This window comes from Anabrus simplex, chromosome 1, assembly GCF_040414725.1.
Source record: "Anabrus simplex isolate iqAnaSimp1 chromosome 1, ASM4041472v1, whole genome shotgun sequence".
Lineage (NCBI taxonomy): Eukaryota > Metazoa > Arthropoda > Insecta > Orthoptera > Tettigoniidae > Anabrus > Anabrus simplex.
In genome coordinates, this window is record NC_090265.1 from 1,207,539,466 (window position 1) to 1,207,553,423 (window position 13,958).

At 40.3% G+C, this 13,958-nt stretch overlaps 1 protein-coding gene across 1 annotated transcript in view; it reads left to right on the forward strand.

Annotated features, from left to right (window-relative positions):
- Window positions 1-13,958, forward strand: part of puf (ubiquitinyl hydrolase 1 puf) — an 870,156-nt gene that overhangs the window by 224,904 nt on the left and 631,294 nt on the right. Inside the window, exon 12 of the mRNA XM_068225443.1 lies at window positions 1,833-2,024. Within this exon, the coding sequence (XP_068081544.1) occupies window positions 1,833-2,024 (192 nt within the window). The remainder of the gene's footprint in view (window positions 1-1,832; window positions 2,025-13,958) is intronic.

Genomic DNA, 13,958 nt, shown 5'->3' on the forward strand with positions numbered 1-13,958 from the left:
ACTATTACCATAATAACATCTCATTTCATCTACCACATTCACTTGTTATTCTTTAAAATAGCATTTTCTTAGGATTTCGCCAAAAGTGATCTTTGCTTCAATACGGCTGATGATGACCCCTAGATGGGTCGAAACTAGTACCGTGTAATTTATAATTTTGTGAATATATTTTAGTATTGAATAGGTGGAAACATTTACGTTGTTATTATTATTACTTATATATTATTCTCAGTTCAATACGGACCAAAAACATGAAATTCATAACCATTAAAGATGGAAACACGTCGTGAGTTAACATGACTTTGAACGTGGGATGATCATCGGTGCGTGGGTTTCAGAGTTCAACAGTGTCGAGGGTGGATTTTTTAATATCGCGGGGAAAATGTTACCACCCGTGTAAACCGCCGCACGGGAAGAGCACAGGTGTTTAACGAACGGACATCACGTTGTCTCCGCAGAACCATACTGGGCGCTCGACGGGCTACTGTGACTTAGGTCACCGCCCAGTTGAATGTTGGGAGTCAGAAACCCATTTCTACCAGGACTGTAAGGAGGCAACTGCACTGCACAGGCTTCACCAGCCGACGACCAACTCGTGTCCCTTTACTGCCACTTCGATACAGAGCCCAGTGACGTGCATGGGTCCACGAACATCGGCAGTTGACCTTGGAACAGTGGCAGCGTGTGGTATGGTGCGATGAATTCCAGTTCCAGTTGTATCAAGCCGATGGGTGTGTGAGTGTGTGGCATATGCCCCATGAAGCTAAGGATCCTGTGTGTCAATAAGATTGTGTCGAGGCGGCAGTTGGCTCAGTTCTGGTCTGCATGGCATTCTCATGGTCACAATTAAGCCGCATTTTCCAGCTGCAGGGAGCGCTGACAGATGCACGTTATGTGAACATTCTTTTGGACCTTCTGTATCCCTTTTTGGCCTTACAGTACCCTGATGGAGATGCCATGTTTCAGCAAAACAATGTGCCATGCCAGACACGCAGGTGGGTGGAAGAGCACTCCATTGAAGTTAACGACCATAGATTTGCCCTCTAGATCCGCTAATCTTAATCCAGTTGGAACGCTTATGGAATTCTGTCGATGCTGGTGAACACTCCATAAACCCCGCACCAACTACACAAGACTAATTGTGGATAGCAGTGCAAGATGCATAGGTCCAGATCCCTTCAGAACGATTCCAACAGGTTGTGGTCGATGCCTTGCTATATTGCTGCTGTTTTGAGGGCTCACAGAGCAACAATTCGTTATTTTGCATCGTATTCTAAGTCTTCCCTTGACTTTTGGCCGCTCAATGTATATCCGGATGGACTTAACAGATTTGTAAGCAATCACATCTGAACTGGAGTTTGGTGATGGATGAGATTTAATGGAGACAATAGAGTAAATTGGAGAGGAATCATATTTTCTGTGACCTGGTTTCATGTGGATTGATGGACATGATGCTCTTTATTATCAGATTTTCATAGATGTAAAATTTGAGAGAAGTAAATAGAAGAAAGCATACAGGGTGCACTGTACAAGTAGGGCTTGATGTTAGGTTCTACTGTAGGAGAATCTGTCCGTCCGTCTTTCCTTCCATCTCTACTGGGTGAAGCAGGTGGAAACTCATGTTTGCTTTGTGTGTAAAATCTTCAGTAAGAAATATTATTTAGATTAAGGAATGGAAAATTGTTTGAATTTCCTGAGAAAAGTCTAAACCTATTATTACTAATATTTCTTGCATTTAAACAAACTGTAAATAAACAGTATTTTTATGCAGTTTTGTAGACAAAGAGAATAGGATTGAAAAATCTTGATTTTTATTTTTCTCCTTGTTACAGGCACATCTCTCACCACATTCCATTCCCCAGCATCTAAGTAATATGGCATTTCATTCTCGATTCCACACTCCTAAGCTTCCAAGCCGCTCTGGACTACAGGAAGTAACTAGAGTTTGTTCACAGTTTAAAATGGAGAATGTATGCAAACCTGGCAGTACTCTTCTATGGGACCTGCTTCAGGATGATAAGATTGTAAGTACCTCATGCCTTTTAACTGAATTAGTACTCATTATAATTGTTAATGAATTCAGTCTTTGATGAAATACCTTGAAACATAGTTAATTGTATATAACATTATTCCGTAAAGTAATTGTTATATATCTTACGTTATGAACTGTACTGCGTCTTATCCTAATCATGGTGTTGAATGTGTAAATGAGGAAAGTAGAAGCAGGCCAACGAGTCTGCCAGCATCAATAATAAAGAGTTGCTGTATACCAGACACTACTATTATCCTTACAGGAGGTTTACACACACTGACTGGGCCCATTAGAAAACAAAAACAAAATACGTAAATGCATTTATAACTCAAGTGCTAAGCAAGAAGACATTGCGTAGTATCAATAGAACAAAGAACAAACCGCAGTGGTGCGTATAAGTTAGGAAATTTGTTTGGAAGGGTAATAGGGAGGTACATTCAGGGAAACGGGATGGCCTAGGGAGCAGTGATAAGGGAACAGGGAACTGGATATCAAGTAGGGATGACATAAAATTGTTAGTGTTGAACTGTAGAAGTATTGTAAGGAAAGGAATAGAATTAAGTAATTTAATAGATATATAGTTACCAGATATTGTAATAGGAGTTGAATCATGGCTGAGAAATGATATAATGGATGCAGAAATTTTCTCACGGCACTGGAGTGTGTATCGTAGAGGTAGGATAGGAAGGGTGGTAGGGGGAGTGTTCATTCTGGTGAAAGAAGAATTTGTAAGCTACAAAAAAGTTAAAGATGAGACACATGAAATTCTAGGTGTAAGGCTCATTTCTAAAGATAATAGGCAACTTGATATATTTGGAGTGTACAGATCGGGAAAGGGTAGCACTGACGCGGATTCAGAATTATTTGATAGGATAGTCAGCTATGTGGGAAACGACATGGAAAAAAATGTGATTGTAGCGGGAGATCTGAATTTGCCAGATGTAAATTGGGAAGGAAATGCGAACGACAGGAAGCATGACCAACAAATGGCAAATAAGTTAATACGGGAAGGACAGCTGATTCAGAAAGTGATGGAACCAACCAGAGGGAAAAATATCCTGGATGTCCTGCTGATAAAACCAGATGAGCTCTATAGGGAAACTGAAGTAATAGATGGTATTAGTGATCATGAAGCTGTTTTTGTGGTAGTTAAAAATAAATGTGATAGAAAGGAAGGTTTTAAAAGTAGGACTGTTAGGCACTACCATATGGCTGATAAAGCAGGCATGAGGCAGTTTCTAAAAAGTAACTATGATCGGTGGAAAACTAAATAAAAATGTAAACAGACTCGGGGATGGGTTTAAAGAAATTGTTGAGGAATGCGAAAACAGGTTTGTGCCATTAACGGTGGTAAGGAATGGTAAAGACCCACCTTATTATAATAGAGAAATAAAGAGACTAAGAAGGAGGTGCAGGCTGGAAAGAAATATTGTTAGAAATGGCTGTGGAAGTAAGGAGAAATTGAAGGAACTTGTTAGAAAATTGAATCTAGCAAAGAAGGCAGCTAAGGATAACATGATGGCAAGCATAATTGGCAGTCATACAAATTTTAGTGAAAAATGGAAGGGTATGTATAGGTATTTTAAGGCAGAAACAGGTTCCAAGAAGGACATTCCAGGAATAATTAATGAACAAGGGAAGTGTGTATGTGAGGATCTTCAAAAGGCAGAAGTATTCAGTCAGCAGTATGTAAAAATTGTTGGTTACAAGGATAATGTCGAGATAGAGGAGGAGACTAAGGTCAAAGAAGTAATAAAATTTACATATGATAACAATGACATTTACAATAAGATACAAAAGTTGAAAACTAGAAAAGCGGCAGGAATTGATCAGATTTGTGGGGATATACTAAAGACAATGGGTTGGGATATAGTACCATATCTGAAGTACTTATTTGATTATTGCTTGGTTGGAGGAGCTATACCAGATGAATGGAGAGTTGCTATAGTAACCCCTGTGTATAAAGGAAAGGCTGATAGATATAAAGCTGAAAATTACAGGCCAGTAAGTTTGACATGCATTGTATGTAAGCTTTGGGAAGGCATTCTTTCTGATTATATTAGACATGTTTGCAAAATTAATAACTGGTTCGATAGAAGGCAGTTTGGGCTTAGGAAAGGTTATTCCACTGAAGCTCAACTTGTAGGATTCCAGTAAGATATAGCAGATATCTTGGATTCTGGAGGTAAAATGGACTGTATCGCGATTGACCTGTCTAAAGCATTTGATAGGGTGGATCATGGGAGACTACTGACAAAAATGAGTGCAATTGGACTAGACAAAAGAGTGACTGAATGGGTTGCTATATTTCTAGAAAATAGATCTCGGAGAATTAGAGTAGGTGAAGCTTTATTTGACCCTGTAATAACTAAGAGGGGAATTCCTCAAGGCAGTGTTATCGGACCTTTATGTTTTCTTATGTATATAAATGATATGATTAAAGGAGTGGAATCGGAGGTAAGGCTTCTTGCGGATGATGTTATTCTCTATAGAGTGATAAACAAGTTACAAGGTTGTGAGCAGCTGCAACGTGACCTCAAAAATGTTGTGAGATGGACAGCAGGCAATGGTATGTTGATAAACGGGGTTAAAAGTCAGGTTGTGAGTTTCACAAATAGGAAAATCCTCTCAGTTTTAATTACTGCGTTGATGGGGTGAAAGTTCCTTTTGGGGATCATTGTAAGTATCTAGGTGTTAATATAAGGAAAGATCTTCATTGGGGTAATCACGTAAGTGGGATTGTAAATAAAGAGTACAGATCTTGAGTGGCGTCTTTAAAAGTAGGAAAGATCACAATCTATATATATAAAATAAGAGTTTTGTCTGTACATTGCTCAGAATTTGAAAAGAAGGGTATTTCTGTATCGGTCATGTCCACAGTAACAATTAAATGCGCTTTTTTCCTTTCCGTAATTTCTGTCTGTATGTATGTATGTATGTATGTATGTATGTATGTATGTACACGCATCACTAGAAAACGGCTACAGAGAATCTAATGAAAATCGGTATGCAAAGTCGGAGAATAAGTCGCTACAATCTAGGCCATAAATAATTATATTCACGCTGAGAGAAATGGTATTTTAGGGGAAGGCCTAAAATTTAATTCTCAAATATTTGTGTTCATAGTGGTCCTATCGACAAATACTACATAACTAAAGTTATATAATATTAAATTTCCGATCATTTATGTCTTATACATTTTTACCGAACCTGCTATGATAACAGAGATATTCATGAATTTGGATTTTTGTTTCTAAGTCCATATTAGTGCCAAGTCACGAGACAATGCATAAACAGAATTTAATGAAAACTGTTATGTAAAGTCGGGGAATAAGGAACTAGAGTCTACGCTATAAATAATTTCATAAGACACCCTAATATCATAGAATCGAAAGAAAACTAAATGTTTGTTGTGATATGCTTTGTGTCTTCTGTTGCCAGTCATGTCCGATTGATGGTATTACTGCAGTATTGGCCTACCGAGTATTTTCTTTTAAATTTGCTTTACATCGCACCGACACAGATAGGTATTATGGCGACAGTGGGATAGGATAGGGCTAGGAGTGGGCGGCCCTGGCGTTAATTACGGTACAGCGCCAGCATTTGCCTAGTGTGAAAATGGGAGACCGCAGAAAACCATCTTCAGGGCTGTCGACAGTGGTTTTCGAACCCAGTACCTTCCGGATGCAAACTCACAGCTGCGCGCCCCTAAACGCACGGCCAACTCGCCCGGTCGTACAGAGTATAACAGCCTGCCTGAATATTGGCGACAAGTAGTTGGGGAGTTAGATAACTTTCTTATTAAGCATGCCATTCCTCTGGTTCATAATTTTTCTGATACTACTGGTACGTAACAAAATGGTTCATCATAGCATTCGAAGTATTCAATCCCTACACTGAGGCACTGATTGGAATGAGCAGTGTGTATATTTAACGGAACAATGGCAGAGGAGTGTTCACGGCTGTCTGCAGCCTGGTCATTCCAGCACTGGAACTTTGGACTGTTAGATCGGCATCGTAGTACTGTTCGTTAAAAGTAAGAAAATGTGTGGTTTTTCATTTGAGCGAGTATATGATATGATAACATTGATTTAATCCCTACATTCCTACTGACGTTTTTGTAATGGCCTAAGTTAACTGAAGTTAGGAAAACCACAAAGACTGTCTTTCTGAGAATCCCGTAGCGAAGCACGGGTACATCAGCTAGTATGAAGATAAAGTTGGAATACAAGAGGAGAAATTGGGGCAAATATTCATTTAAGGAAGCGGTATTAGGGATTGGAATAACTTACCAAGGGAGATGTTCAATAAATTTCCAATATCATTGAAGTCATTTAAGAAAAGGCTAGGAAAACAACAGATAGGGAATCTGCCACCTGGGTGCCTGCCCTAAATGCACAGCAGTATTGATTGATTGATTGATTGATTGATTGATTGATTGATTGATTGATTGATTGATTGATTGATTGATTGATTGTACAAGTTACAGATGGCCTACTAAAAGGCGCTTAATTCAAATGCACGGAGCAGGTGTATCTCTGGTACAAGAATATTGGTACATAAAAAAAAAATCCTACAGTTGTACAGAAATACAGCTAACACTTGATAATTTGGTCCCTGATGTTTCAGACTTTAGATAACTCGGACAATGTTTTTTCGAAATAAAAAAGGGAATTCTTGCAGACTAAAATGTTAGAGGTAACATAAGGGGTTGGTGGGGATCTTGCAACTTAGCACTACTACCCCTCTCACCCTACCGCCCATGCTAAACCTAGTACCATACCATACCATACCATACCATACCATACCATACCATACCAGTGCCAATGTGTCTTGGCCAATGGTTTCAGCCAGTCAGGCGAAGCTCGTAGAGTCCAGTGCTTCTTTGGCAAGTATGGCATAGCAAAACATACTGTTTCGGACCTAAGAAAGAACAAGGAAAAACTAAAGATGTCTGCTGTGCAATGTAATGTTGAAACAAGAGTTTTCGTTTGAAAACGATTGAAGTTACCCAATGACACAAATCTAGAAAATGCTGTACATAAATGTTATGTGCAGCAGCAGCCTATTGGTGTTGCAGTTCTTGGTATGGAGCTTCAGGCGGCAGCTGATAGACTTGCTAAACATATGAATATTAAATTTGAAGCTTGCGATGGCTGGCTTTATTATTTCCACAACCAGCATGGTATTGTAAACGAGCAAGTGTTGGGTGAAGCACTATGTGACGATAAAGCTAGTGTTGAGCTATTTAGAATGCGACTCAACACACTAATCAAGGAAGAAGGATTAACATGTTCTCAACTATCCACTGCCAACAAGACCAGGCTATTTTGCTGTTCGCTACCTGAAAACATGTAACCTTATAAGCATAAAGTCAAAAGCTTAGCAAAGCAAAACTTTTGGGCTTGTTGTGTGCAAATGCAGATGGAAGTCATGGCCTTAAATCAGTTACAATCAGCAAATCTCGCTGGCCTTGTGCGCTCAAAAACATCATAAATACAGGTACTCTACCTGTGCATTATTCAAATTTCAAAAATGCATGGTTCACCCAAGAAATCACAATGGATTGGTCTCAAAAACAGTTTGTTGCTGAAGTACGACGATTCCAAATCAAAGATGTAAGGATTACCCCTAATAACACCAAGGCCGTTTGTTTGTAGACAATGCTTCAGCACGTCCAGCTGTGAAGATATGCAGCAGTGATGGAAAAATTAAGTGTTTGGCATTGCCTCCAAATACCACCTGGCTTATCCAATCAATGGACCAAAGTGTTATTCTGGCATGCAAAAGATTGTAAAAAAGGAAGTTTCTTGATGAAGTGATAGTGGTACTGGAGGCACCTCAGGACGAAGACGAGATGCAGGGGGTAAAGAACACTGCAAAACATTCACACCTACAACATCAAGTCAACAATTTTTTAATGGTCTTCTGCTTGGAATAAGTAACAATTCCATGCTTGCCAACTGCTGGAATAAACTTCTTTTTGATACAGATGTAGAGTATAATTTGGAGGGTTCTGAGGCCACTGATTATCTTCAGTCATTGTTAGTGGCTGGTGAAATAGGCCCATTCTAAAAGTGGTTAGACAGAGAAGTTGGAGACCCAGGCTTCCAGATCCAGACAGAAGAAGAGATCGCTCATGAATTCCTGTCTCATACCACCAAGCACGAAAATATGGATGAGGAGGAAGAACAACAACCCTTGTCTAAGCTGAAGCTGTCAAGTGCTCATGAAGCTCTGATCGTACTTATTGGTGTTATAGAATTGACTTCAGACCCTGAACTGCAGCCATTCTATAGACACTTTAGGACTGTATGTGAGGTAATTGTTTGCAGGCAACATAAAAACTTTTCACAAAAGAATCCCAACAGCTTTTTCAAACCTATCAACATGGTGGCAGACCAATCACTATCATTCCTATAATAGGGAACATGCATGATCTGGGGTTTTAATTAAAAATATGCTAATCTGATTCAAAATTTCATGCAGAATTCAAAAATGTGATCAGAATGTACAAATAATAACTCCAAACATGATAAAAATCTACGAAAATGTCACGTCACGCAAGTACGCGATCTCATTGGTCTGACGTCATCGTACAGGTTGACTGAATTAGCAGACGAAATAACACGTAGTGCGCTGTGAGAAGCAGGATACACTTCGCGTATTTCTACTTTACGTTAGTGTCTAGTTTTATTAAATTCGAGGTCTATACATCGGATAATAATCTGCGTGGTATATTTTAGACTTAAAATGAATCCTGCGCAGACAGTGAGGCAGAAAACTTATAAATGGTGTAGAGTTCCGATGTGCAATAGCACATCGCATACCATACCAAACAAATTGTTTATACATGTTCCAAAGACGCTAAAACTAGGGAGAAATGGATTTGGCGAGCCGGAGAAATGCTGGTGATATATCGGGAAAGTCTACAGTTTATTTTTTTGACGATTTTAACGTAAGATGAATTTGTTTGAATTTTCAAATCACTTTTCCATGTCCGCTGTTCTAGTGGTAAAACTTTAAATTTTAATGTATGATGCTTTATTTAAATGCTTCAATTACATCTTGGAATATGAAAGTAATAAACAGTGCATTAAATAATGCTGATTATTAAAGTATTCTCCAAACCTAACCTATGTTTTGGGTGATCCATGTCAAGATAATAAATCAAAGGGGTTATGAACCATTTTGACAGCTCTAATTCTACCAATATATCTTGGCATGGGACAGTTATGTATGTCTTTATAAAGCAACAAAGAATAGGCGTGTACATCATGAAAGGAAACAACGTGAATTTAACAAATGTATAACTCTACACAAGACCAATGCTTGTTTGTTGGGGTCTTATAAGTTAACAATGCTCAATTATAATAATTATCATAATATTAATGAAATAAATAACATAATTGCACACAGGTGAAAATAGTGATGTAGGTGTTTAAAATATTATCCAACTTAGCCTAAGTTTTAGGTTATACAAGCCAAGTCAATAAACCGAAGGGTAAAAATACCGCGCGAGTTGGCCGTGCGGTTAGGAGCGCGCAGCTGTGAGCTCGCATCAGGGAGATAGAAGGTTTTGAACCCCACTTCTGGCAGCCCTGAAGATGGTTTTCCGTGGTTTCCCATTTTCACACCAGACAAATGCTGAGGCTGTACCTAAGGCCACGGCCGCTTTGTTCCCATTCCTAGGCCTTTCCTGTCCCATCGTCGCCATAAGACCTATATGTGACGGTGTGACGTAAAGCAAACAGCAAAAACAAAAAAAAAAAAAAAAAGTAAAAGTCACAGCACCCAAAGACATTCCTGTATTGAGCGACTAAAATGTCACCAGGACACTTTTCTTTCCTGATATGCTCAGCTTGTTAAAAGCCAAATGCAATTAATGTTATTGGCTTCACGCCCCGCTAACTACTTCTACGATTTTCGGAGACGCCGATGTGCAGGAATTTAGTCCGGCAGGAGTTCTTTTACGTGCCAGTAAATCTACCGACACGAGGCTGACGTATTTGAGCACCTTCAACTACCACCGGACTGAACCAGGATCGAACCTGCCAAGTTGGGGTCAGAAGGCCAGCACCTCAACCGTCTGAACCACTCAGCCCAACTTGTGAAAACTAGATGAAGTCATATTTATCTTTATCATGTTTAACTTTTTCCCTCCACAAAGATATTTAATTCTCTTTCATGGGCCCCGGAAGTGGGTAGGCCAGTTGCCCCAACCATAAATATATATATATTTTTTTCAGAAATGATAGGTTATAGACCTACAGTACTATGATCTTTCTTTCTTTCCTTCTTTCTTTCTTTCTTAATCAGTTTATCCTTCAGGGTTGGTTTTCTCTCGGACTCAGCGAGGGATTTCACCTCTACCACTTCAAGGGCAGTGTCCTGGAACGTGAGACTTTGAGTATGGTGATGAAACTGGTGAGGAGGGCCATTACCTCGCCCAGGCGGCCTCACCTGTTATGCTCAACAGGGGTCTTGTTGGAGGATGGGAGGATCGGAAGGGATAGACAAGGAAGAGGGAAGGAAACGGCCGTGGCCTTAGGTGCCTGGAGGAGAAGTAGGAAAATACGAAAAACCACTTCGAGGATGGCTGAGGTGCGATTCGAAACCCTTCTACTAAGTTGACCTCCCGAGGCTGAGTAGACCCCGTTCCAACCCTCGTACTATTTGTTTTCAACTTTCATGGCAGAGCCGGGAAGCGAAACCGGGCCTCCGGGAGTGGCACACATTAACCACTACATCACAGAAGCGGAGGACTAGTACTATAATGCTACCTATATGTTTATGTTAGTGCTGAAATCCGATTTCTTACTTTACTAATGCTGAAAGCCCGAAAATGTAATGTTATTCTTTAATAGGGGAATCAGTCTAGAAGGAAATGTTGAAAGTGATGTGATATCTATCCAGATTCGTTGTTATCCTAATACTATGGGTTACAGTACATTGCACGTATATAAAAGACGCCACTTACAAACTTGCTTGTTATCCGCTAATTTCTGCGGCCACAAAAGTCACATTTTTCAAGAATGATGACATCTACACATGTTAGATTGTCTGACTGTGCTGTTTTGAACCTTTCTTCTGACATTTCGAAGTTATTCGCGATCATGAATAATAAACAATCGGCTTTTAGCAACGGCTGATGCACAACGGCTGGTAGAGCTCCATGCGGTACTGGATCGTGACGTCACAGCGCGCCGCTTACGTCAGAGGCCGTTTCACTCGCCTAGCGGAAAGGCACTATTAAATATTTTTTTAATGGTATAAAACAAGGCAACATACCACAATGTAATACGTTTACGTACTATTTCATTAGTGTACTTTTCAAAAAAACTATTTTTGAAATTGATGCATGTTCCCAATTGGCCTATTGAATCAGACTCTGATTAATGTACTCAGTGCAGAAAGCTAGTACTGTACTGTATCAGTTTTTATAGTTTCAGTATACTTAGCTGTGTTATGTGTTTCCGTTTTTCATTACCTGGTATATATCACTGACCACTGACCTTGTTTCATTAAAGTTCATTGTAATATTACTACTGTATAAGTTATGTATGGTGTTAGTTTTCATTTCTTAGGCACTACTTATTTCTCTTTGATAACTCAGACTTTTCATTCGGACAGATCTCTGTACACTTTAGTCCGAGTTATTAAGAGTTGAGTGTAAGAGAACAAGCATGGCGTAAACACCCATAAGAAATTGGAGAGAGAGAGATTACAGCCCTGAATTTAAAAGGAGAATTGGGGGATATGTAAGCATACCAATCATGACTACATGAGATTAACCATTCCGATAGTTTGAAAGTACATAATGACTAATACACTGCTGGAAATAAAATATCCAAACACTATGAAATAAGGAATTTAGAACATGGAAATGTTGACAATATATTTGTCTAGGTAACATATTTAATTGATTAAAGGTACAAGAAAAGCCATCGCAAATGTGCCATGCTGGTCCATTAATAACCGGAGTAATCGCCTGACTCTTGAATGCAGGCATGCAAACATGCATTGTCATACAGGTGGTAGATGTCAGCTTGTGGGATGGCGTTCCATGCCTGTTGCACTTGGTCAGTCAATACAGGGACGGTTAATGGCGGTTGTGGACGACGCTGGAGTTGTCGTCCAATAATGTCCCATACATGCTCGATTGGAGACAGATTGGGGGATCGAGCAGGCCAAGGCAACATGTCGCCATTCTGTAGAGCACGTTGGGTTACAACAGCGGCATGGGGGAGTGCATTATCCTCTTTGGAAAACACCCCCGGGAATGCTGTTCATGAATGGCAGCACAACAGGTCGAATCACCAGACAGTACATGTCTGTAGTCAAGGTGCGTGGGATAACCACGAGAGTGCTCCTGCTGACATAGGAACTTTTCTCCCCAGACCAGAACTCCTGGTGTAGGTCCATTGTGTCGACGCCGCAGACAGGTGGAATGCAGTTGCTCACCTGGCCTCCTTCTAACCAACACACGGCTATCACTGGCACCAAGGCAGAACCGGCTTTCATCGGAAAACCCAAGGGACCTCCACTCCATCCTCCAGTGAGCTCTCGCTTGACACCACTGAAGTTGCAGATGGCGGTGGTTTGGGGGAAGAGGAATGCATGCCGCAGGGTGTCTAGCTCGAAGCTGTCCTTCAGGTAACCAATTTCAAACACTTCGTTGCGTCACTGTGGTGCCAACTGCCACTCGAGCTGCTACAGATGCAGTCCACTGTGCCACAGCCATATGCCGAATACTGCGGCCCTCCCTCTCGGTGGTGACACGGGGACGTCCAGAGCCTGGTCTTGCTGTGAGCGTGCCTTCTTGTGACCGCTGCTGCCAACACGCATGCACAGTGGAAACATTCCTGCCAAGTCGTTCTGCAATAGCACGGAAGGAAAATCCACCTTCACGTAGTCCTATTATACAGCTCGTTCAACCACAGTGAGCTGTTGATACTGGCCTCTTCGTTGTTGTAAAGGCATTCTCAACCCACTCACAGTAACTCTGTCCAATCTCACTGGTAACCAATGCTCTCGCACAGTACAGCCCATATTTAAAGAAAACCAATTGTGCAACGTCCTGGGGCCACTACTAGCGCCATGCTAATGCAGTTTGCGGGAAATTGGAATCAACGTCATCTTTCAGACATGCCTACCAACGTTCGCTAATCTAGCACAACCCCTTCGTGGTGTTTGGATATTTTCTTCTGCCAGTGTATAAGGACAAACTTAAGTAGCAAGGACCTGAGGGGGATCAGCAGGGGTATGCTCAAATAATTATAATTATTTGCTGATTCACAGGGAATATTGATTATAAAGTCCTAAAATACCATGAAATCTTCCATGGAGGAAGTTCTAAAACTGAAGTTCAGTTTGACAAAGGCAACTTTCATCATATCCCATATGGGGGCATGAATGTTCTATATCCATCAAGAATATGCCTAGATTTCCACATTTGAGTCATATTCGCGAACAAACGTCTATGTTACATTCCCTGTATATTGAAAAAAACGGCAATAAGGATGATTGTTGATTGCGGGACATGACTACGCGAGAGAATGTAACATAGACTTTTGTTCCGTAAACCAACAGGATATAAGTGCACGCGCTCACTCATTCGCACATAATGTATGCATGCAGAGGAGAATAGTATTATTTTAAAGTTTTAGCCTAATTATAATGATTTGGTGTGTACATATTTCTACTCACTAGGGTCACTTTTCCTTTTCCTGCATCTATTTTCGTCAACTTGTGAACACTGCTTGGGGACAACAGTACATTACGATCACTACTATCCTCTGATTGCATGATTATCCTGTCGATGAGTAACTAAATAAACTCAGTAATATAAGACTGAACAAACCAGAACAATCTCCAGACTAGAATGTGTTCATTACATTGCATTCAATTCGTGACATTGTCGAGC